This window comes from Cervus elaphus, chromosome 3, assembly GCF_910594005.1.
Source record: "Cervus elaphus chromosome 3, mCerEla1.1, whole genome shotgun sequence".
NCBI lineage: Eukaryota > Metazoa > Chordata > Mammalia > Artiodactyla > Cervidae > Cervus > Cervus elaphus.
This window is the reverse complement of record NC_057817.1, coordinates 13,580,037-13,603,496: the sequence shown is the minus strand read 5'-3', so window position 1 is coordinate 13,603,496 and position 23,460 is coordinate 13,580,037. Positions and strand designations below refer to the sequence as shown.

Below are 23,460 nucleotides of genomic sequence, written 5' to 3'. Positions count from 1 at the left end.
TAACTTGGGCAAAAACTTCATCTCTCTAGGCTTCAATCTACTGATTTATACATCAGAGGTTACATTAGATAAATTTAAAAGAACCTTTCAGTTCTAAATTTTACTCATTTGAAGCAGACTTTTTCTAAACAAAAACTTTAATATTCCCTTAAATGTACATGTTAAAATAACTTGAGCACAGTGAGACAGGAATATCAGGCACTCAGTTATGGGTTTCCTGTCTGTTTGTAGATTATTTTGCCTTAACTACTGCTTTCTGATGCCTCATTTTTTGACTCCTTTCTATTTCTTATTCCAGAGTGGGGAAAAATATTGAAACTATTCATAAAAGCATATTGAATTATGCAATCATCCCTCCCTTAGAAAACAAATGTACTTCTAGTAATGGCTATATGCCAAAAATTTTAAAATAACCAAAGAGTACTCAGAAGAATTAGTTTTACACATGCATTTACAGAACATTTATCACTATTTTCCTAATAACATACACAATAAAGGATCTATTGCATTTTCTGTTAAAACTAAATCCAAAAATTTCTCCTGCAAGTAATACTCCCTATTACCACCCCAGGAAAAAAAATTCAGAAGAATACTGAAATATAAAAAATAAATTAAAAGATTAGTAGTGGGTAAAGACAGAGAAATCAGAATAAAGGAGGTAACTCTTAAAATTAATAGTTCCCCCCCGACCAATGGCATTTCAAATGAAGCAATGATGAAGTTAAACGAATTGGTTGTGAAAAATCTAAAGTGTATAATAAAATTATGGGAAAGAAGCTTAGACGATGCAGTTAAGTAGAATTAGTTTGAGGTACAGGAAATGCAAGCAGAAAGACAGGATTTAAAAAAAAAACAAACCTATTTCATAAAATGACAAAGAGGTCCTTCAGCACTCCAAGAAAATAATCAGGGTTACCTTAGCTCAGTAGGGATACCCAAAATAGTATACACGAGAAAACCCTAATTTAAAACACTTTATATAAGAAAACCTGAAAAATTGAACTAAATTCTTCAGTAAACTTAAATTAGTTGATTACTATCTTAACATGGCAATAAAACTGCATTGTGAAAGAAAGTCAGGGGTGGTGATGCAGTTAGTTGCATGAAATTACATGCTGTGCTATGCTGAAAAGATAAAGTATCACAATCCTACATTTATAAACATATACACTCCAACTAATAAATAAATAAATAAATAAAAATAAAATAAAATAAACATATACACACAATATAAATAAACAAATGAACTGATGGTTAATTAAGAGTATCCTCCATTTTTAAATTTTCATTTTCCACACTCACAGCCCATCACTGATTCATTTTTACCAGCTGGAAAATGGGAGAAGGAATTTAATATTATACAAATATAATAGTTTTATTTCCTCAAGATATTTCATTCCCATTCATCTTTAAGTTTACTACTTGATAATAACTTGACACATCAAAGTCAATAGTGTCAAAAAAATTCTTTTTCCTAGGGATCAGCAAAAGCAAATGTTTTTCAGCTCCTTGAAAGCTATTGCAAATGCAAATAAGATAGAAATCAGTACATCTTACCTGACACCAAACCAGCTACATACATCGCCTCAAGGAACACATGACTCACTACTAAGGACAGTGTGGAGTATAACAGAGTTGTTATATAAGTTCATTCTGGACTGGTTAAGATAAACTGAGGGTAAACTTAGTGAAAGTCACTTCCTTTAGAGTCTACAGTTTTTATCCTTAACCCTAATCTCAGGCCTTTAGAGGCTGGGGTACCTCCAAATCTTCCAGAAAGCAAGATTTGGTAGCCAAAAGATAAGCCTCTAAAGCTTCAAAATATTACATTCAGTGAGCAATATATTGTAATTTAGAATGAAAAGAGAGCTAATATTAATATTTTAATTATATACCATGCATCAGGCAAGGAGTGAGATGATTTGCTGATGAGATCTCACTTAAACTCCAAACTGAACTGGGGGAGGGGGGAGGGCCTGAAAATACCTTTCACCACTGAAGTCCTATGAAAATAACTAAGGGAAAACATAAGGCATAGCCCTTGTTACCATGACTGCTTTGAACAAGAAGGCAAGACTACAGCTCAAGGCTATGTCTGCAACGGCGAAGTCAATGTCCTCTCAAAATGTTCTTTATCGGTGCAACCTGAATCTCATATCAGCATTCATAATTGTGGGGGACATGGAAAAAACTATCAACCACTCACCATAATGCATGTAACAGTTTCCTTTGGTGGGGTCCAGCTCAATAGCCTTCAAGAAGAACTTTTCAGCCTCACTCTTACGACCCTTGAAAAACAGAGAAAATGGATGATTCAGCAGCACATCATGAAGGATTCTTCACCTCCTGGGACCGTATGAGGTAGACTAATGTCTACCTGTTACTCATCATCAAAAAGCAGTGCTCTGTTTTTATCTAAATGGGATGATCAAGCAGAATGTGTTGAGAGAGAAGATTGAAGTCAGAATCCTGGAAAACATCAGGGTTAGAAGAGACAGGGAAAGTGAGTTCATCAAAGATGTCACAGAGAACTAGGAGAGCAAGAGAAAAAAGGGAAAAAACGGTTTCACGGAAACCAAAAGGATGAGAGAGTTTTCAGGAATGATGGGAAATGTGTTTTCATTTTCTATTTTATTTTCTCCCTTCAATTTATGTTGTCGACATTCATTCATTCATTCTTCTTTGTAAAGAATGATGATCATTTTAGCTTTTGAGATGATTTTGTCCTAATGTTTACTTTATATAGGAAGAAACTAAGTCACAAGTTTTTGAATCTCAAGCGAATACTGCTTATCCTTGCTGCTGTCACTCAGGACTACAACATACCTACATCAGGATTTAGTCTAAAGCTAGATCTTCTCCCTAGCTACAGTTTTAAGTGAGCATTACCATCAATCTCAGAAGAAAATAAGCAAAAAGTAGGAGCAAAGGCTTATATGTAATAAACTGATTTTTCATGAAATAATAGCATAATCCAGGCAGATTCTAAAACTAGACATTCTTTGCTGTGTTGTAGCTTCTGAACCAAAACTGCCTACAGAGTAACAAAAAGGGGGTGACTCAAGCTAAGAGAACAGTCCAAAGAAGACCCTTCCTAAAAAAGCCGTGTCCTGTACGGCAAGGGTAAAATGAAGATCTACTTTAACTGGGTGGAAGCAAGCCATGGGTGGTGCCCAGAAGCTGTGGATCTAAAGAAGAGAGAGACAATCTCATCTGATCATTCCTTCTAATTCATACACTGTCTACCACATTAGCTTCATGTGATGTTTTTCTTTCCCCTTCACATACATATTTTTTAAACCACTGTTAAGGAGATAATTATTCCAAAGATAGAGGTATATGATTAACCTAATATTCTACATTTTATGTAACTTTGACTCATGTCTCCAAAAGACCTCTTCTTTTTGTTTATTCATTTTGCTTAAAAAGTTAATTCTGTTGCTCTTTTACTCAACCATTATTCCAGCAGCAAGTGATAACTATACCGATCAGACCACTGACTTTCTCTTTCATTTTACTAATGCTACACATGTCAATAACTCGTGTTTAATTTATAAGAAACATTTGGCCAAATATCCAATAATTACACATTGAAAATTCTCCTGCGATATTTCTCAGTGTTTTAACTTCAAAGGAAAGCACAAGCAAAATACTTGCTACACATATTACCCTTTGTTGAAGTTAGTAAGAATTAGCAAGAATCTTACCAAGATAGGATCCCCTAAATGATTAAATAATTGTGATGAACTAGGCAGTCTACGATATGAGTTAAGAGCATAGATTTCAGGAGGCAGAGCAGCTCTCACACTTTTGTAGCTAAATGACCCTTGGAAAATAATTTCATCTATTAGCTATAATTTCCTCTATTACAAAAAAAGAGGGCAGGTGGAGCATAGAAGATTTTTTAGGGTAATGAAACTATTCTGTATAGTACTGTAATGACAGATAACATGTCATTCTACATTTGTCAAAAACATAGAGAATACAAAGCACAAAGAGTGAACCCTAATGTAAACTATGGCTTTTAATTAATAATAATGTGCCAGTATTGGCTCATCAGTTGTAACATGTACAAGTTCAAGTTAACACAACCAGAGAAGTGTAGGAGGATAAGAGACTATATGCCAATTCTATATCTTCTGCTCAATTTTTTTGTAAACCTAAAAGTGTTCTAAAATGAGCATTTATTATTTTTTAATATGATGATAATAAAATCTATTTCATGTGATTACAGAATTATCTGAAAGGATACACATGAAGTAGTTGTTATAGTAGATAGGCATATTCTACGCTTATAATAAACATTAACATATTTTATTTGTAGAGTGTTGTTATTGTTCAGTCACTAAGTTGTGTCCAACTCTGCGACCCCATGGACAGGCTTATCTGTCCTTCACTATCTCTTGGAGTTTACTCAAATTCATATTCATTGAGTTGGTTATGCCATCCAACCATCCCATCCTTTGCTGCCCTCTTCTCCTCCTGCCCTCAAACTCTCCCAGCATCAGGGTCTTTTCCAATGAGTTGGCTCTTTGCATCAGATGGTCAAAGTACTGGAACTTAGCTTTAGCATTGGTACTTCCATTGAATATCCAGATTTGATTTCCTTTAGGATTGACTGGTTTGATCTCCTTGCTGTCCAAGGGGCTCTCAAGAGTCATCTCCAGCACCACAATTCAAAAGAATGAATTCTTTGGTGCTCAGCCTTCTTTAGTGTCCTATGCTCACATTCATTCATGACTACTAGAAAAACCATAGCTTTGAATATATAGACCTTCATCTGCAAACTGATGACTCTGCTTTTTAATATGCTGTCTAGGTTTGTCACAGCTTTTCTTCCAAGGAGCAAGCATCTTTTAATTTCATGGCTGCATTCACCATCTGCAGTGATTTTGGAGTCCAAGAAAACAAAATGTCACTGATGTCACTGCTTCCACTTTTCCCGCTTCTATTTGCTATGAAGTGATGGGACAGGTGCCATGATCTTAATTTTTTGAATACTGAGTTTTAAGCCAGCTTTTTCATTCTCCTCTTTCATTCTCATCAAGAGGCTCTTTAGTTCCTCTTTACTTTCTGCCATTAGAGTGGCATCATGTGCATATCTGAACCTGTTGATAATTCTCCCAGCAATCTTGATTCCAGCCTGTGATTCATCTAGCCTGGCATTTCACATGATGTACTCTGCATATATATACATACACAGTATGCAATAAAATACAGAGTTCTGAATGACAAACACTGTATCTTGCTTTTATTCAGAGCCTCAAAACACATGGTCAGTCTTTAAATCATCACTGGAAAATAATATACTAAGAATTTGCACAAGATAATAAAACAAAGATACAAAATGAAAATTATCATTGGTAAAGAGTCTGGACAAATATTTCATACAAAAATACAAAGGCATCTGTGAACTTTATTCCACTTAAGCTTTAAGGACAGAAGAGAAGAAAGTGGCTCACTTATCACTGTCACAGTAAACAGTGTAGTAAAATTCTTATGTGTATAGTCCACTGGCAAAGCAGCAGCGGTGGTGATTTAGTTGCTAAGCCATGACCGACTCTTGTGACCCCATGGACTGTAGCCCACCCCACTCCTCTGTCCATGGGATTTTCCAGGCAAGAATACTGGAGTGGGTTGCCATTTCCTTCTCCAGAGGATCTTCCAGAGCCAGGGATTGAACCGGGTCTCCTACATTGTATGAAGATTCTTTACTGACTGAGCTAAAGCAGCAGTATACAGCTTTAAAAAATAAACCAAAATTCAAAGGCCAGTCATCTCAGGTTACTCAAAAGAACCAGGTTATTAAAAGACAGTGAGCCCTACCACCTCCTAGATGCAAAACAAATATATAGAAGGCCAGAACATTCTTTTTTGAGGGAAGTAGCAAACCACCAAGTAAAAACCCATCTTTCTACTTTGATCACTATTTAGTCAAGTGCCCACTTATGTGGAAAATAAAAGTCTCAGAAGAGTATATAAAATTTAAGATTCAGCCAGATGCTTAAGCCAGCCAAACACACATATTACTGGATCATAGGAAGGGTGGTAGGGAGGTAACACTAAGTTTAATCAAGTTTACTCTTTTCACTATTTCCATTTTAGAGGGACTTCGGTTAAAAAAGTAGAGAAGAAGAAAAAATCATGTCTCAGCAGGTTTTTCTTGGCATTGTTTAGATTATGTCAGCATTTCTACAAGCAAGCATTATGGACTAGCCTCTGGTTATACAAAACCCCTCCTATCAAGCATCCTTACTCATTGTGTGTCTTGTTTGGGGTGTCTGGACACTTGTGGTGGTTGAGAAAACCAAGCAAAAGGGACTGTGGTCAGTGTGACAAATAAGGGAAATGTGAGTGGAGTGGCTTGGTTTCCACTGCCAAGTCTATGACATATCTGCATATTCATTTGTTTTTTTAAGTGAAAATTTTATTGAATTCCTTGTGCTGTACTAAGGACATAACCATTCAACTGAACCACACAGAGTGTCCCTTGCACGTCCGAGTTGCAGGAAGCGCATAGAAAACAAGTGACCCAATAAGCAAGGGAGACAGCCGCGCAGCACTGAGGACTGACAAGGACTTTCTCTGATTCTCATTAAGAGATCTGACCTGGAACCGGACAAGCCTCTGATTGAATCTTGCTGCCTCTATTTAGCTGTGTGATTCAGTATCTTTTGTAACATCTCTGAACCTCTTTTTCCTCACTTGGAAAAATGAACATAATACCAATTTTGAGGGGTTGCTAAAAATCATTAAGTCAAGTGGAAATTACTGGTTTCAGCAATTTTATATAATCGTCTGAGATTTTTATTCTCCTCGTAATTTGGCACTTGAGTAAATAGTGATCAAAGGAGAAAGATGGGTTTTTACTTGGTGGCATAGAAAGCTCTGACATTCTTTGATTTTACTCCTATCTCCTCAAAAAAAAAAAAAAAAATCATTCTTTCCACCTTGGAGGCCACCATCTGGTTCCTAATTACCAAAATTCAAAAATACTTTGTAGAACTTTATGTCATGGTAGAAACTAAGCTTCACAATTTTCCCATAAAATGTCTCCCATTCCTATCACCTTCCCCTTCCTCAAATAAAAGACTCTTCCAGCTCACATCTTCAATGTTACTATAGATTTCAGATTTCCTGACTTACAACGTTTGCAGCACTTTACTGAGGATGAAAAACACAGACTCAAGATTAGTATCATTTAAATTCATGAAAAAAAGCATCCTCAATTGGAACTAGGCTTGGTCAGGTCCTCTTCTGATTGGCAGCAATAAAACATACACATTAACATAAATATTCAGTAAAGTTTAGGTAGCCTGTTCTACAGCACATGATTAGTTCGCAGCACATTTATTTTGTTTTCTAATTAAACTGGATGCTACCTTCCCTGCTCAGAAACAGGTGCCCACCTGAGTGGGTATAAAAGGTGAACAGTATCTCTTTCGACAGCTGATCAATGCTTTTTCCAACTACAAAATGAAGGAATACAAAAAATAGATACTTATATAGTAATATTTACATAAACACAACTCCTACCAAACTTGGAGCTCCTACTTAAGGAAGCACTCAGTAATATTAAACATGAGATAATTGTATACTATCAATGGCTTCAGCTTGAACTGTCTCATTTTTAAAAGTTAACCATACACCAATCTTTTTACTTATTTTTAGTAGCAAATCACTCATACATCTATTACCCTACACACAACTGTGTTTTGATGCCATAGCTCAGAACTGCTATTTTACTGAATGACCTGAAAATATTAAGATTCTGCATTCTTGCATATATATATATTTGTAATATAAGTAGCATACTAATTTTGTCCTCTAAACAAGATTACTCCCTTAAGACTTTACTTTTTCATCTATAGCCATTCAAATATTCTATAAATATAATTATCAGTCAACAAATGAACAGGCTACCATTATTGTACATAACTTAATAGCATACAGTAACTCCTTAGTGATTCATGTGGTCACATTTTCAGTAAACTACAGAGCTACTCATCTCACACGCTAGTAAAGTAATGCTCAAAATTCTCCAAGCCAGGCTTCATCAATACATGAACTGTGAACTTCCAGATGTTCAAGCCGGTTTTAAGCCGGTTTTAGAAAAGGCAGAGGAACCAGAGATCAAATTACCAACATCTGCTGGATCATCAAAAAAGCAAAAGAGTTCCAGAAAAACATCTATTTCTGCTTTATTGATTATGCCAAAGCCTTTGACTTGGTGGATCACAATAAACTGTGGAAAATTCTGAAAGAGATGAGAATATCAGACCATCTGACCTGCCTCTTGAGAAACCTATATGCAGGTCAGGAAGCAACAGTTAGAACTGGACATGGGACAACAGACTGGTTCCAAATAGGAAAAGGAGTATATCAAGGCTGTATACTGTCACCCTGCTTATTTAACTTATATGCAGAGTGCATCATGAGAAAGGCTGGGCTGGATGAAGCACAAGCTGGAATCAAGATTGCTGGGAGAAATATCAATAACCTCAGATATTCAGATGACACCACCCTTATGGCAGAAACTGAAGAGGAACTAAAAAGCCTCTTGATAAAAGTGAAAGAGGAGAGTGAAAAAGTTGGTTTAAAGTTCAACATTCAGAAACCTAAGGTCATGGCATCTGGTCCCATCACTTCATAGCAAATAGATGGGGAAACAGTGGAAACAGTGTCAGATTTCTTTTTCGGAGGGGCTCCGAAATCACTGCAGATGGTGACTGCAGCCATGAAATTAAAAGACGCTTACTCCTTGGAAGGAAAGTTATGGCCAACCTAGATAGCATATTAAAAAGCAGAGACATTACTTTGCCAACAAAGGTCCATCTAGTCAAGGCTATGGTTTTTTCCAGTGGTCATGTATGGATGTGAGAGTTGGACTATAAAGAAAGCTGAGTACCAAAGAATTGCTGCTTTTGAACTGTTGGAGAAGTGTTGGAGAAGACTCTTGAGAGTCCCTTGGACTGCAAGGAGATCCAACCAGTCCATCCTGAAGGAGATCAGTCCTGGGTGTTCATTGGAAGGACTGACGCTGAGGTGGAAACGGCAATACTTTGGCCACCTGATGCAAAGAGTTGACTCATTTGAAAAGACCCTGATGCTGGGAGAGATTGGGGGCAGGAGGAGAAGGGGACGACAGAGGATGAGATGGCTGGATGGCATCACTGACTTGATGGACATGAGTTTGAGTAAACTCTGGGAGTTGGTGATGGACAGGGAGGCCTGGCGTGCTGCGATTTATGGGGTTACAAAGAGTCGGACACGACTGATCGACTGAACTGAACTGAACTGAACAGAGCTATGAATAAAGCAGTAATTTCTCCACTTTACATGTGGAAACTGTCACATGAGCCAAGGTCTGTGCTGTGCTGTGCTTAGTTGCTCAGTTGTGTCCAACTCTTTGCGACCCCATGGACTGCAGCCTGCCAGGCACCGCTGTCCATGGGGATTCTCCAGGCAGGAATACTGGAGTGGGTTGCTGCGCCCTCCTCCAGGGAATCTTTCCAGCTCAGGGATTGAACCCAAGCCTCCCGATAAACCATAAAAAGTGGTCCTCAGACTAGCCTGATTCTCATCCAAATATTTATATTCCAAAAAGGGATTACATGTGTCTTCAGCATTGGTAGGAACACCAGTTGTGGGCATGGGTGTTCAGACATATCCAACTTTTTGCAATCCCATGGACTGTACAGCCTTCCAGGCTCCTCTGTCCATGGGATTCTCCAGCTAAGAATAAGTGGGTTGCCATTTCCTTCTCCAAGGACCTTCCTGACCCAGGGATCAAACCCCTGTCTTCTGCATCTCCTGCATTGGCAGGCAGATTCTTGACCACTGAGTCAACTAGGAAACCCAGTAACATCCATTGGAATAATATAAAAAATAAACCAGAGGATTTTCCTTAGGTCACCCTACTCCTACTTAGACATTGCTTTAAGTTTACTGTAGAAGAGTCTCTTTCTGCAATTGTGATCCAGCAGTCACTTTCATACATTTAGTGTTTATTTGGGGGGAATGTCTGACCATGGTAACTGTTTGTCATTCATTCAAATGTGTATCTACATGGACAAGAAATAAGAAAGGGAAGCAGCCAATAAAATGGATCTAAAAGCTTATATGGGCTTCCCCGGTAGTAAAGAATCCTCCTGGCCTGCAGAAGACCTGGATTCTCCCCTGGAGAAGGGAATGGCAACCCACTCCAGTATTGTTGCCTAAAGAATCCCATAGACAGAGGAACCTTTGTCTAGTGGGCTATAGTCAATGGGGTCACGAAGAGCTGGACATGACTGAGCACGCAAAAGCATATATGCAACTTAGTGTGTGCATGCTCAGTGCCAAGCTCCTCTGTCCATGTAATCTTCCAGGTAAGAATACTGGAGTGGGTTGCCATTTCCTAGTCCAGCGGATCTTACCCACCCAAGGATTGAACCCACATCTCTTGCATCTCCTTCATTGTCAGGTGGATTCTCTACTACTGTGACACCTGGGAAGCCCAAAAGCTTATATATAGTTTGGTACATGTGTTATTTACAGCTGCATTATAGTTTGAGTGCAAAAGGAAAAGCAATAAAACAGCCTTGAAAAAATAATTTGTGAAGGTTCTCATTTACAAACAGAAGAAGCATTGTTTGATAGTACATCTTAACATCAGTGTTTATATGTGAAGTGTCTTCATGATATAAAACGTTTTCTCCTCACAAGAAATAGATCATTTTTTAAAAAATCTAACAATTGAATTAAATCTTACTCATGAAGATGATTTACATCAAAGCATTTAGTTCTAAAGTCCTCTCTAAAGTCATTATGCATAATCAGCCAGAGATAACCCTAATTAAAGGCAAAGTGAAGGGGCAAGGGCAATGATAACCTTCAGGATGAAATACTTTATTATTATACTACTACAATATTTACCATCAAATTATCAGGAACCCAAAATTTGATGATAACATTCATTTTTTTAGGGGCAGAATACTATTTCTTCTGGAAAGTTTTAAAAATAGTAGAATAATGTTACAAATTAAAAAAAAAATGAATGTGGCTAAATAGCTTAATGATAATAGTTTGTGTTTCTCACTGAATAGTCCCTCAAGTTTCACCTTCTATAATTGTCAGGTCTTTGGTGATCTCTTTTCCTAAACGTCCCAAAGCAGAAGCCACTTTACAGACACTTGGAATATATTGTCATTAAGCCTAAACATATGTCAAATTAATGGCAGCCAGTGGTGACAGGGAGTGACCTCTCAGTGTCCAGGGGTAGCATCCAGAATAAGTGTTGAGACCTCAGCAGGGAGGAATGGCTCTGGGGCATGCCTGGGCAAGGCTGGGGCCCAGAACCACAACTCCCAGACCTGAGCAAAGCTTCCCTGAGACCCATCCCAGGTCCCACTGCAGAGCCATCAGACTTCAAGGTGAGGAAGTAGCTCACACCCAGTGGACTCGGGCAGCTTCCTTCCTTGCTTTTTGAATACCAATAGGCCTTCACATTTAGGTGAACCTCTGGACGGGAGGAGGCCACAAAACTGGCTGAAATGAAATGGCAGACAAAGTGGGATGAAAGACTGCAGCAGACTGGATTTCATTCGAAGATGTTAAAGTACATCACCCATATGCGGCTGGTATTCTGGCTTCAACATCAAACATGTTACATGAGCAACAGGCACAAATCAGCAGCTTGCTAATACCAAAATATAAGGGTCAATATCCCTAAAGAAGATAGTTACATTTACGTAATATACAATTTACCTAAAAGGTAAATTAATACGTTGAGATGTTAATATTCATCTATCAGCAAAGTTTCCCAAATTACAGAACTCAGTATTCCTGATGGTTCATTAGAAACTGCACTCAGCTAACACATAGCTAAAGTATAGTAAAAGATAGTAAGATCTTCCTGGGAGTAATTTGAACCTTTAAGTCACAGATACACTTGGCTAAACAATTCTCTCTCTAGTTATTTGTCTTAAGGAAATACCTGTAAATTCCAAGAGGTAGCTATTTATTTTCATTGCAGCATTGTTTACACAAACTCAGTGTCTACCAGCATAAACTTGGTTAACCACATGCCATTTCAATGAAATATGTATCTATTAAAATGATTTTGTAGAAAGTATTTAAACCACAAGACATTTTATGATCCATTGCTAAATGAAATAAGCAGGTTGCAAGATGCTGCATAAATATGTTCTAATTAATTGTTTTTTTTTAATTAAAGAGTATTTTAAACGGGAGGCTAGCACTACCTGTATCACTGGCTCATTTTACTGCTGGATTTCAAAGGTGAATGAGAGGGTTCATTCTCTGGTATCTTAAGACTAATGCTGAGGGAAGTACGCACATAAAGTAAACTATTAAAAAAATACTGCTGCATTAGTGCCAAACTAAGTGTCCTGAAAACACAGAACAACTTCATCCACTGGAAATGGAATTCTTCAGAGATGTGACATTTCACTACTCAGAAATGGATTAAGCTCCCGCTTTAGTTTGCCAACAAAGGTCCGTCTAGTCAAGGCTATGGTTTTTCCAGTGGTCATGTATGGATGTGAGAGTTGGACTGTGAAGAAAGCTGAGTGCCGAAGAACTGATGCTTTTGAACTGTGGTGTTCGAGAAGACTCTTGAGAGTCCCTTGGACTGCAAGGAGATCCAACCAGTCCATCCTAAAGGAGATCAGTCCTAGGTGTTCACTGGAAGGACTGATGCTGAAGCTGAAACTCTAATACTTTGGCCACCTGATTTGAAGAGCTGACTCATTGGAAAAGACCCTGATGCTGGTAGGGATTGAGGGCAGGAGGAGAAGTGGACGACAGAGGATGAGATGGCTGGATGGCATCACCAACTCGATGGCCATGAGTTTGAGTAAACTCCGGGAGTTGGTGATGGACCGGAAGGCCTGCCATGCTGTGATTCATGGGGTCGCAAAGAGTCGGACATGACTGAGCGACTGAACTGAACTGAACTGATGTGCCACGCTGTGTTACAGTCCTGGTAATCAAGATGAAGTTCCTGCCCTCCTGTAGTTCACACTCTAGTGGTGGAATGCTAGTTCACACAGGAGCAGTGACACTGTCGGTCTAGAGTAGTCTGGTAAAAAAAATAACACAAGCTAATGTGAGAGAGCAACACACACTGCAGGTGGGATGGAGTTTGAGAAAGTCGTCCAGAAAAGCCTCTGCTGACACTGGAAAAGCAACCTAAATAAAGGAAGTGAGTGAACCATGCAAAGACATGGCATGATTGGAACGTTGAAACCTAACAAGAAAACCAATATGGCGGCAGGGGAGTAAACGCCACAAAGAATCACAGGAAATGAGCGTGAGAGACTGGAGTGATCAGATTGCGTAGGGCAAAGTAGTCACTGTAAGGAGTCTGGAGTTAACTTTTCTTTTTTGGTAGTAAAAGTCATAGTTTCAATATTGGATGTCACATGTTGCTTTGACTCGTAGCATTTCCTTGGTGTTAACCAGCAAAGCCACCAAAATATGGGAACTACACAAAACATGGAACACTTCATGAATGTATGTCATCCTTGTGTGAGGGCCATGATAATCCTCTCTGTGTCATTTCAATTTTAGTGTATGTGCTGCTGAAGCAAGCCCTGGAATTTCTTTTAACTAGAAAGGAACACCACGGAAGTACAACATGATCTTACATATTTTTACAAAAAAAACTGAGATCTTGACTGGAAAACTGACTGCATGAGGCATAGGAAAAAGGGAGACCACTTAGGAGGCTGTTAATACTCCATGGCAAAGACTCGGGTAAAAGCAGAGGAGCCAGTGAGATGTGGTTAGGTGTGGAATATCTTGTAGATATATGACTGGTAAGACTGGATATAGGTATGACATAAAAACAGGAGTCAAAGATGACTCCATAGCTTTGGCTTGTGGCACCTAGGTGAATGCAGGTATCATTTATACACAGGAAAAAGATTTCTTGAGAGCAAGTGTTGGTAGGAAGGTGTGTGTGTAGTGGAGTCATCAATTCCTATTTGATTGAGACACTAGAGCAGGAGAGTATGGAGGACTAATTCAGAAAGCCTGACCAGAAAGGAAGTCACAGATCAAGGCTTGGCAAAAACACCAGATATCTGGTAGCTTCCCTGAGAAGTTAAAGGAAAATTTGCAAGAATGCCAAGAGGAAAGCAAAAAAAAGGAAAAAGGGCAAAAACAAAACCAAACAAAAAGAAAACAAGCCTTCAATTTAAAGCATGGCTTCAGTAAAAGAGAAGAAAAATATTTTAAATAACTATTTAAAATAAGTAGCTTGACTTTCACAAGTATTTTAAATATTAGTAAAAAATAAATTATATGTTGCTTTCTATACAGCTTTGACATTTATGAGTAAAAAAAAGTTAAGATTTTTAAGGTATTAATACAAACAGCCAATTTCTAAAATATTACATAATGAAAGATGTTTAGCTTATTCAGATATCCTGTTATATAACAAATTTTTACTTCCTTTCTACATTTGTTCACTTGCATATTTCCCCTTCAAGCTTAAAGAGGTCATCCACACATACTACAATAACAGTTCAGTAGGAGATAACTAATTTGATAGGATGCAACCACATCTTAAGCTCTATCTGGACAAACTGCTTAGGCTGTTACATTGCATTGCTACCCTAAACTCAGTTAAGTTAAAACTCTTTTCCATCTATAAAATAAATTTATCAGAACATTTTATTATTAAAATGTCTAAGGATGTTGTGGTGAAGTAGAAATTTGCTTTAAACACATTTATAATTAAATTGCAGACACATATATCCTAAAATTTTACTTTAGAATTATGAAATCATTTTTAAATATCAAAATGAGCTATATTTAGACTTCAGAATAGTACACAGAATTTCTCTTTGACTCATAAATTAAATAGAAAAATATCTGTTTGTAATGAAAACAATGAACTTTCAGGAATCCATTAAATTTATTCATTTATTTCTTAATCCAATAAATATTTACTGGGGACTGTGTTAAGCACTAGGATAAGAATGGTGAATTAGGGACAACCTTTGCCTTAATGAAGAGTCCAAAACTGTAGGTGTTATGAGTACAACATAATATTCTAAGTGAATTTCACTTAGAACTAGCTGAAGTACTTGGGAAAGTCTTCCAAAAGGAAGTGCTGCTTGCTCTAAAAAATCTGAGAGCTGTGTGATTGACTAGTTGAAGGGAGACAAAAATACGTGAAGTAGAGACACAACAAAGGTAACATCTCTGTGGCAAAAACACTGCAAAAAGCCAGGGTGAGGGAGCCAGAGAGAAGGAATGGAGGTGGGCTACTCGAAAAGGTTGAAGGCAGAGCCCACCTGGCAGATAGATTCCATGAAGGAATTTGTCCTTATCTGTTTTGTCAATATCACTCTGAAGGTTGTGTGGATAACAGCTGTAATGGGAACAGAAGGGAAGCAGGCAGATTAATCCAGGCTTTTAAAAGAGAGTGATGGGCTGATAATGGAGAGGAAGATTAGTGGACTGACAGGAGGGATATTTAGGTAATACAGATAGGATTACAAGATGGACAGGAGAGGGAGAGGGTGTGAGATGGAGGTCACAAAGATGACCTCAAGGTTTCTGATCCTGAAACTGAGATAAAGTAGGTAAACAATGGAAAAAAAGACCAGGTTAAGGGGGGAAATCATGAGCTCAGTTCTGAGAACTGTACAGACTGAGGTGCCTTTGAGACATCTGAGTTGTCAAAGATGTGGTTTGTTAGTCAGGCTGAATCAAGAGAACTGAATTAAGGTAAAACAGTATTTCAAGAAGACATGAGTAGTCAATTATGTCAATTTCTGAAAAACACCCAGTGGGTTTAGTGACATAGAGATCAGACACTAGTAAGTTCAGTAAGGTGTATTTTTATATATAGAAGGAGTTGGGGTAAGTCTGGGGAGAGAGTTGATGAAAATGATACCCTCGGTCAATATGTCTGGCTCTGAAGGAGAGGGGACATGATCATGTCAGTAGAAGGGAATGAGGCATATTGAGTGTTTGGAAAAAGAATACAGAAAATCAAAACATAAATTGGAACTGGAAATAAAGATTAATGTGTAGATTTACTTTTTCATAGTTGAACTGAAAATTAAAAGAGAAAAGCTCAAAATTCTAGAATTCTTAGTTAACTTTCCAATTATAACCAAGGCCAAAATAAACCAGTTCAGAATTCTTTAAACTGAGTCTTTTCCTTCTGGGTCCCCTAAGAGAGCACTTGATTCTTGCTTTTGTTGTGACCCTTACCAGACCCTTACCATACCGCATACCTATTCCCACTTGTAATCTCTTCTAATCGTAAACCACTCTAGGAGATTGATTTAGTCAACACTCAGCCAAGGGCCAGGATTTCCCTGGTGGCTCAGAGGGTAAAAGCATCTGCCTACAATGCAGGAGACCCGGGTTCTATCCCTGGGTTGGGAAGATCTCCTGGAGAAGGAAATGGCAACCCTCTCCAGTATTCTTGCCTGGAAAATCCCACAAATGGAGCAGCCTAACAGGCTATAGTCCATGGGGTTGCAAAGAGTCGGACACAACTGAGTGACCTCACTTTTAGCCAAGGGCCAGATGCTGTGTGCGTGAAGTCTCTTCAGTCATGTCTGACTCTCCTTGTGACCCTATGAACTGTGGCCCTCCAGGCTCCTCTGTCCATGGGATTCTCCAGGCAAGAATACTGGAGTGGGTTGCCATGCCCTCCTCCAGGGGATCTTCCTGACCCAGGAATCGAACCTGAAACTCTTACATCTCCTGCCCGGGCAGGTGGGTTGTTTACCACTAGCACCACCTGGAAAGCTGCCAGATGCATGGTAGGTAGTCATAAATGCATGAAAACTTTAAATATCTTAGAAAAGCAAATACTGAAAACACACTTCATATTCTCATTGGAAAGTCCTGCTGCCTCCATGATAGAGTGTGTAGGCTTCAGTGGGTAAATCTGACAACATCATGAGGCTCGAGCGATACACAGAATGTCACCCCTGTCACTTTTGTCAATACCTCCTCTATACAAGGGGAAAAAAAAGAAACCACAATTTCAATTAGCCTTCCGTGGTCCATAAGATGGCACCACAAGTTCACAGAAAATAGACACTAATAGGACACTTTAGATGGATAAAGTGGTCCATGTGATCTCTGTTTCAGGAATCAGTGTCACTGGAAAGCCCCCAGATTTAGCTATTGCAACAACTCCAACCATTCGGCTGCACTGTTTGTGCAAATGGGTGCTTCTTGTTTGTCATGAGAAATTGCTGGATTTCTTCATCCCAAACTGTTTAGCCATGGCGTGGAAAGCTGCTACGCTGACTGGTCCCCAAGAGGCGGCTTTGGCTCACAGAGTTCAGAGCTGACACTCGTGCTCAGAAGTTAACCCCATGGGGATGGTTAGGAAAGCTGCACTGTGAGAGTGGAGAAGCAGGAGTGCCAACAACAGCTGCATTGCGGCTGGGCCACAAAGGAGAACAAGCAACCCCCTGACGCCATGAAAGCTAGTGGGTAACGGGGAGGCGATCCCTGCACCTCCATTTGCCACTGGCAGGCTGCCACAACTCTAAAATCCAAATGCTCTCACAAGAAGATAAAGCCAGATGTAAATAATTCCCTAATTTCATACCTTTTTCTGGTCGAAATCTTCAGCAGTAAGGATAGAGAGGGTTATTTAATTTATTTAGGTGTAAATTTCTTTGATGACTGAACCAGTATACTGAATAAAAGCACTGGATTCAGTCACAGAAAGTGTTAGTCACTCAGTTGTGTCTGACTCTTTGTGACCCATGGACTATAGCCCACCAGGCTCCTCTGTCCATGGAATTCTCCAGGCAAGAATACTGGAATGGGTAGCTATCTCCTTCTCCAGAGGATCTGCCCAACCCAGGGATCAAATCCAGTTCTCCTGCATTGCAAGCAAATTCTTTACCATCTGAGCACAGCAGGAACCTGAATTCTAGTCTGGTTCTGATACCAAGAAGATGAATCACCAAGGAAAACCACTAATCTGAATAGGCTTTGCTTTTCTCAATTGTCAATCAAAGGATATGGACTGATTAAACTCTACTGGCTTAAAAAATAGAGTTCAATTCAGGGAAGTCATCATTGGTTAAAAATTCAGATTAAAGAAAGTTAAGCTCTTAATTCACATCATACTCCTTTGCTTCCACTGCTTTTCAATCCATGACAGAGAAAAGGAATGCCAGTTCCTTCTCCCCTAGATCCAGCCAGCTGACACGGAGACTGGCCATAGTAGCCAAGACCTAAAATCCACTGTATTTTAATTTTTAACAAACAAAATTAAATGGAATGAATGACCCCCTTATTTTCTTCTGAAAGGACTTTAAGGTAAAGAGTCCTATCAAAGGTAAAATGTCTTGAAAGTGAAAGTGGCTCAGTCGTGTCCAACTTTTGGGGACCCCATGGACCATACAGTCCATGAAATTCTCCAGGCCAGAATACTAGAGTGGGTAGCCTATCCCTTCTCCAGTGGATCTTCCTGACCCAGGAATCGAACCAGGGTCTCCTGCATTGCAGGAGGATTCTCTACCAACTGAGCTATCAGGGAAGCCAAAATGTCCTAGAAAGGTTCTTATACCAACCAGACTACATGCATATTGAAATAGTATACTGTGCTTCTCATTGTGTAAGTAATTCTCAGAAGTAATTCTGGTTTGCCTGAAACTACTCTGTGTCCAGTGTTACAGTGTAAAAATAATAGCCACCCCTTCCTGGTTTGGACAAATATTCTATAGTTACCCTAATTCTTGTTTCCCTCTCACAAGTATTCACCTAAAACAGACGAGTCAACAATGGCTTTATGACACTGGAATATCAGCTGAAACCAGGAGACTCCAACAGCAGCATCGGTGAGGTCTTACTGCGACCTCAGCTTCCTATTTCCGCCACACTCCTAACAAAGAAGACATGAACAAAGATATCCTTTCACAGCACAAGGCCATCTGATCCTTGTCAAGCGTAATTAAGTTTCCATTCATCTCTGCTTCCCCAAGACAGATTTTTCTGGGAGTCTGATGTCCTAGCACATTGCAATTCTACTTTCTCTTTACAGGTTATAAGAAAAGAACAGAAACACTGTAAGACCAGCTTACTACGTGCCAGGTGCTATTCCAGGCTCTTTCTGTGTGTTGTCACTTTAAATCCTTGTACTATACCTGCGATATTATTATTATCTGTCTTACAAAATAAGAAGCTGAGGGACAGTGAGATTAGTCTACTTTGTCCAAGGCACAAAAGCTTGATTTGTCTGAACTGGGGTTCAAACAGAGACAATCTGATTTCACAGTTAAGGTATTACATTATTGACCTGGTCCAGAAGTTTATTATGAGGAATCATTATGCTATTTAAAGATGAGCTTTATGGAGTAGGTCAACCCATACACTCATGCCCCCACCCCCTTCATCCCTCAGCAGAGATTCAGAGAGTATCCACTGTATGCCAAGCACAGTGTCAGGCACTGGATTATGAGATGACTCCTGCTCTCATAGACTGAATAATACATGGTGACTCTGGAAATGGGCCTTTACCAATTGTAAGATCATACTTAAAAGGGCTCTCATTGCACATAGTACCTAAGGAGAACACAGAGACCAAGGAATCTGTTGTGTCTGAGCAAGTCCAGGGAGGGGAGGTCTCAAAAAGGAGGTATCATACTTCAGCTGGTTCACAGAGAAAAAGTTGGCCAGGCATCGAGACAACAGAGTACCTGCTCAGTCCAAGTTCTGGTGGCTTACAAGTTCTCTCGACAATATCCAAATTCAGGAAATTATTTAGAAAGTCAGTTTAATGGAGAAAACGTCCCTTGTTTTAACACCATTAAAAGACCCTGAAGCTAACAAAGGTTCATTTGATACCAACCATCTCAAAACCCATGTATTTGAAAAAATAAGGTTACTTAACAACACAAGTTACTAAATTTCTACTTTCTGTTAGTCTAATGATTCTTGAGTCACCTTCTGTGAATAATAAATTTCTGTGACTTACAAAGAAAGAGCTATTGAAATTAAATATTAAACTCTGTTTAATAAGCATTGTTTAGTAAGCAAAGCTCATTCACTTTAATTTCCAGAGTGTGAAGTGACCAGAAGTAGTACATATACAATTATAGGAACATTTAATCCAGGCAAAAAGGGAAAACACACACACAGTAAATGGTCAGACACTGGCAGATTACCAGGAGAATGAGTTTGTATGTATAAATGCATATGACAAGCATATCTCCAAACTGGATCCTTCCCAAGTCTCAGCTGAGTGTGCGGGAGAAGCACACACACATGGATGTTTTGGCATTATTACAGAATAAGATTTTCTCTCTCTCTTAAGAGAAAATGTGCAAGATCGCAAGAAAATGTGGGTCACTAAATAGGAAAAAAATCAAGTACAGAGGTGACACAGAGATGGAAAATAGGAAATCTGAACTTCTCTGCCTTTAGATAGACAATTTAATAGTCTACTTAATAGTCTTCAGCTCAGGTCTAAATTACCACTGTCAACATCTCAGGCCCTCTTGATCTCGATTGGTAAATGTGCCATGAAGGCTCCATAGAACTCATTAGACATCAACCTCCCAAAGAGTCTTCGTCAAATGAGGAGCTCTGAACTGATGGGCACACTGTAAGTAGTACTTTTGATGACCTGCTGGAAGCCAACGTGGATTAGCCTGAGAGGGAGAAACTCCTGAAGGACAGTCTTTGGGTGGAGAGTGTGGTTCCCACTCTTCCATGGTCTTAATTTCCAAAGAACCCAGCAAGGTTCTCACAGTAAAGAACCAAAAAAGATGCCCTCCTGGTGAAGGCAGGCGAAGAAGAATAGTCTTTGTGAAATATACTCCATTATGAATTGAACATATCCAACATCCCACACAAAAAAATTACACAGCATGACAAAAGGAAAGAAAAACACAGTCCAAAAAGACGAAGTTAGCATCAGAGCCATACTAAGATACTGAAACATGAAACATGTTATAATTGTCAGAAAAGAAACTTAAAATAACTATGACTAACATGTGAAAGACTAATGGAAAAGTAGACAACATGCAGGAACACATGTATAATGTATGCAGAGAAATATCCTAAGGAAGAATTAAAAGGAAAAGCTAAATATCATAACAGAAATGAAGAATAAATTTAATGAGATCGTTAGAAGACTCAACATGACCACAGAGTCAATGAATTTAAAGATAAGTCAATAGAAACTTCCCATACTGAAATGTAATGAGAAAAATGAATGAAAAGTACAGAACATCCAAGAACTACAGGAAAATTTCAAAACATGTAACACACCAGTAACTGGAATATCAGATGGGAAAGAAAGACAAGAGGGCAGAAGAAATATTTAAACTAATATTGATGCACAACTTCCCAAAATATAATAAACGCCAAACCATAGGTTCAGAAAACACAGAGAGCACTAAACCAGAGAAATTCCCCAAATAATAAGCCTAGGCATAGTGTGTCCAAACAAGAAAACTAAAGACGAAGAGAAAATCTTAAAGTCAGAGAAAAGAAAGTACCAATGGAGAAATAAGATTAAAAAATACATTAGATTTCTTGGACATCCCTGGTGGTCCAGTGGTTAGGAATCTGCTTGCAGGGGACACAGGTTCTGTCCCTGATCCGAGAAGATTCCACACGCCTTGGGTCAATAAGCCTGTACGCCATGACTACTGAGTCCTCACGCTACAACTGCTGAAGTCCACATGCTCTAGGGCCCCTGCTCCACAACAAGAGAAGCCCACACACCACAACAAAGAGTAGCCCCTGCTTTTATTTTTTCATTTTTTTAATTGAGGTAAAAGTCACACAATATAAAACATACGGTTTTAACCAAATTGAACTGTATAGTTCAGTGGCAGTAAGTACCTTCACATCGTTGTGCAAATCTCACCATCATCCATCTCGAATTTTGCACCTTCCTAAACTGAAACTGTCCTCATTAAACACTAACTCCCCATTTTCCCTCTCTACTCCCAGGCTCTAGGCATCCACCAGTATACTTTCTGACTCTATGAATTTGACTATTACAGGTACCTTGTATAAGTGGAATCAAACAGTATTTGTCTGTACCTAATGTACATTGAAATGCATTTGTAAGGTTAACTTAATATATGTCCTGTGACCCAAAAAAAAAAAAAAATATATATGTCCTGTGAACAGGTGGAACCTTTCCTCCTCCTGTGCTATACAGTAGGCTCTCGCTAATAAACTATTTTTACATCATAGTATATAAATGGAGGAGGGCATGTCAACCCACTCCAGTATTCTTGCCTAGAGAATTCATGGACAAAGGAGCCTGGCGGGCTACAGTCCATGGGATCACAAAGAGTCAGACATGACTGAGCACCGCACCAAAGACCAGCAGTGTCTGCATGTCAACCCCAGTCTCCCGACTCAGCCCACCCACTCTCTCCTCGGTGTCCATGCATTTGTTCTCTATGCCTAGTGTCTCTGTTTCTGCTTTGAGAATAGGTTCATCTGTACTATTTACTGTTTATGAGGCTTCAAAAATGAAATCTCTCACATTTCAGAACAGATGTGGCTTCATTTACATATATGCCTCTGTGTGTGGATCTGTTTGTATAAATACACACACACACACACACACACATTCAGATGTTACGGGGGAAAAAAAGGCAACTTTCTTTAGGAAGTGTTGGTCCAATCACTGGAATAGAAGACATTTGTTTTGAAAATGTATGCGGTCAGTACCACCTTTTAAAAAAATAAAGTAAAACTAATCATTCAGTCGTGTCCGACTCTGCAATACCACAGACTGTAGTCTGCCTAGCTCCTCTGTCCATGGACTTCTCCAGGCAAGATACTGGAGTGGGTTGCCCTTTCCTTCTCCAGGGGATATTCCCTACCCAGGGCTCGAACCCAGGTCTCCTGCAATGCAGGCAGATTCTTTACCAACTGAGCAAAACATAAACATGGGTTTAAATAAGTGTGCTGTTTTAATAACTAAAGATGCTCAAATTTTCTCCTATTAAAATTATCAAACTGAAAAATATAAATTATAAATGAAGTTTAACTCACATTAAAATGTGTTCATGCTTTACTACATGACAAGAAAGTCAACATAATGTAGCAGAAAGAATAACAAGGTGGAAATTGTGATGTTAGGTTATGTTGTATCATGCTCAGTCACTCCATGGTATATGACTGTTTTGTAACTCCAGTGAACTGTAGCCCGCCAGGCTCCTCTGTCCATGAGAGTTGTCCAGCAACAGTAATGAAGTGGGTTGCTATTTCCTTCTCCAGGGAATATTCCTAACCTAGGGATCAAACCCGTGTCTCCTACATTGGCAGGCAGATTCTTTACCACTGAGCCACCTGGGAAACCCAGTATCATCTTATTTATCCCTAAATAAAAAGCTAGCATTTCTTTTCAAACATAGCATCATAATACTTACATATAAAGCCAGGTATCATTATTTCACGTGACTTTCAATGCCTGAGAATTTGAGT

The 23,460-nt window shown here is 38.9% G+C and overlaps 1 protein-coding gene and 1 non-coding gene across 3 annotated transcripts in view; both read right to left on the bottom strand.

Annotated features, from left to right (window-relative positions):
* TMTC2 (transmembrane O-mannosyltransferase targeting cadherins 2) overlaps positions 1 to 23,460 on the bottom strand; it is a 385,731-nt gene that overhangs the window by 85,299 nt on the left and 276,972 nt on the right. For both annotated transcript variants that reach the window (XM_043880553.1, XM_043880564.1), the window contains one exon: positions 2,207 to 2,288. In XM_043880553.1, the coding sequence (XP_043736488.1) occupies positions 2,207 to 2,288 (82 nt within the window). The remainder of the gene's footprint in view (positions 1 to 2,206; positions 2,289 to 23,460) is intronic.
* LOC122686189 lies at positions 13,495 to 13,595 on the bottom strand. The gene has a single exon (XR_006338646.1). It is a non-coding gene; the product is annotated as a U6 spliceosomal RNA (small nuclear RNA).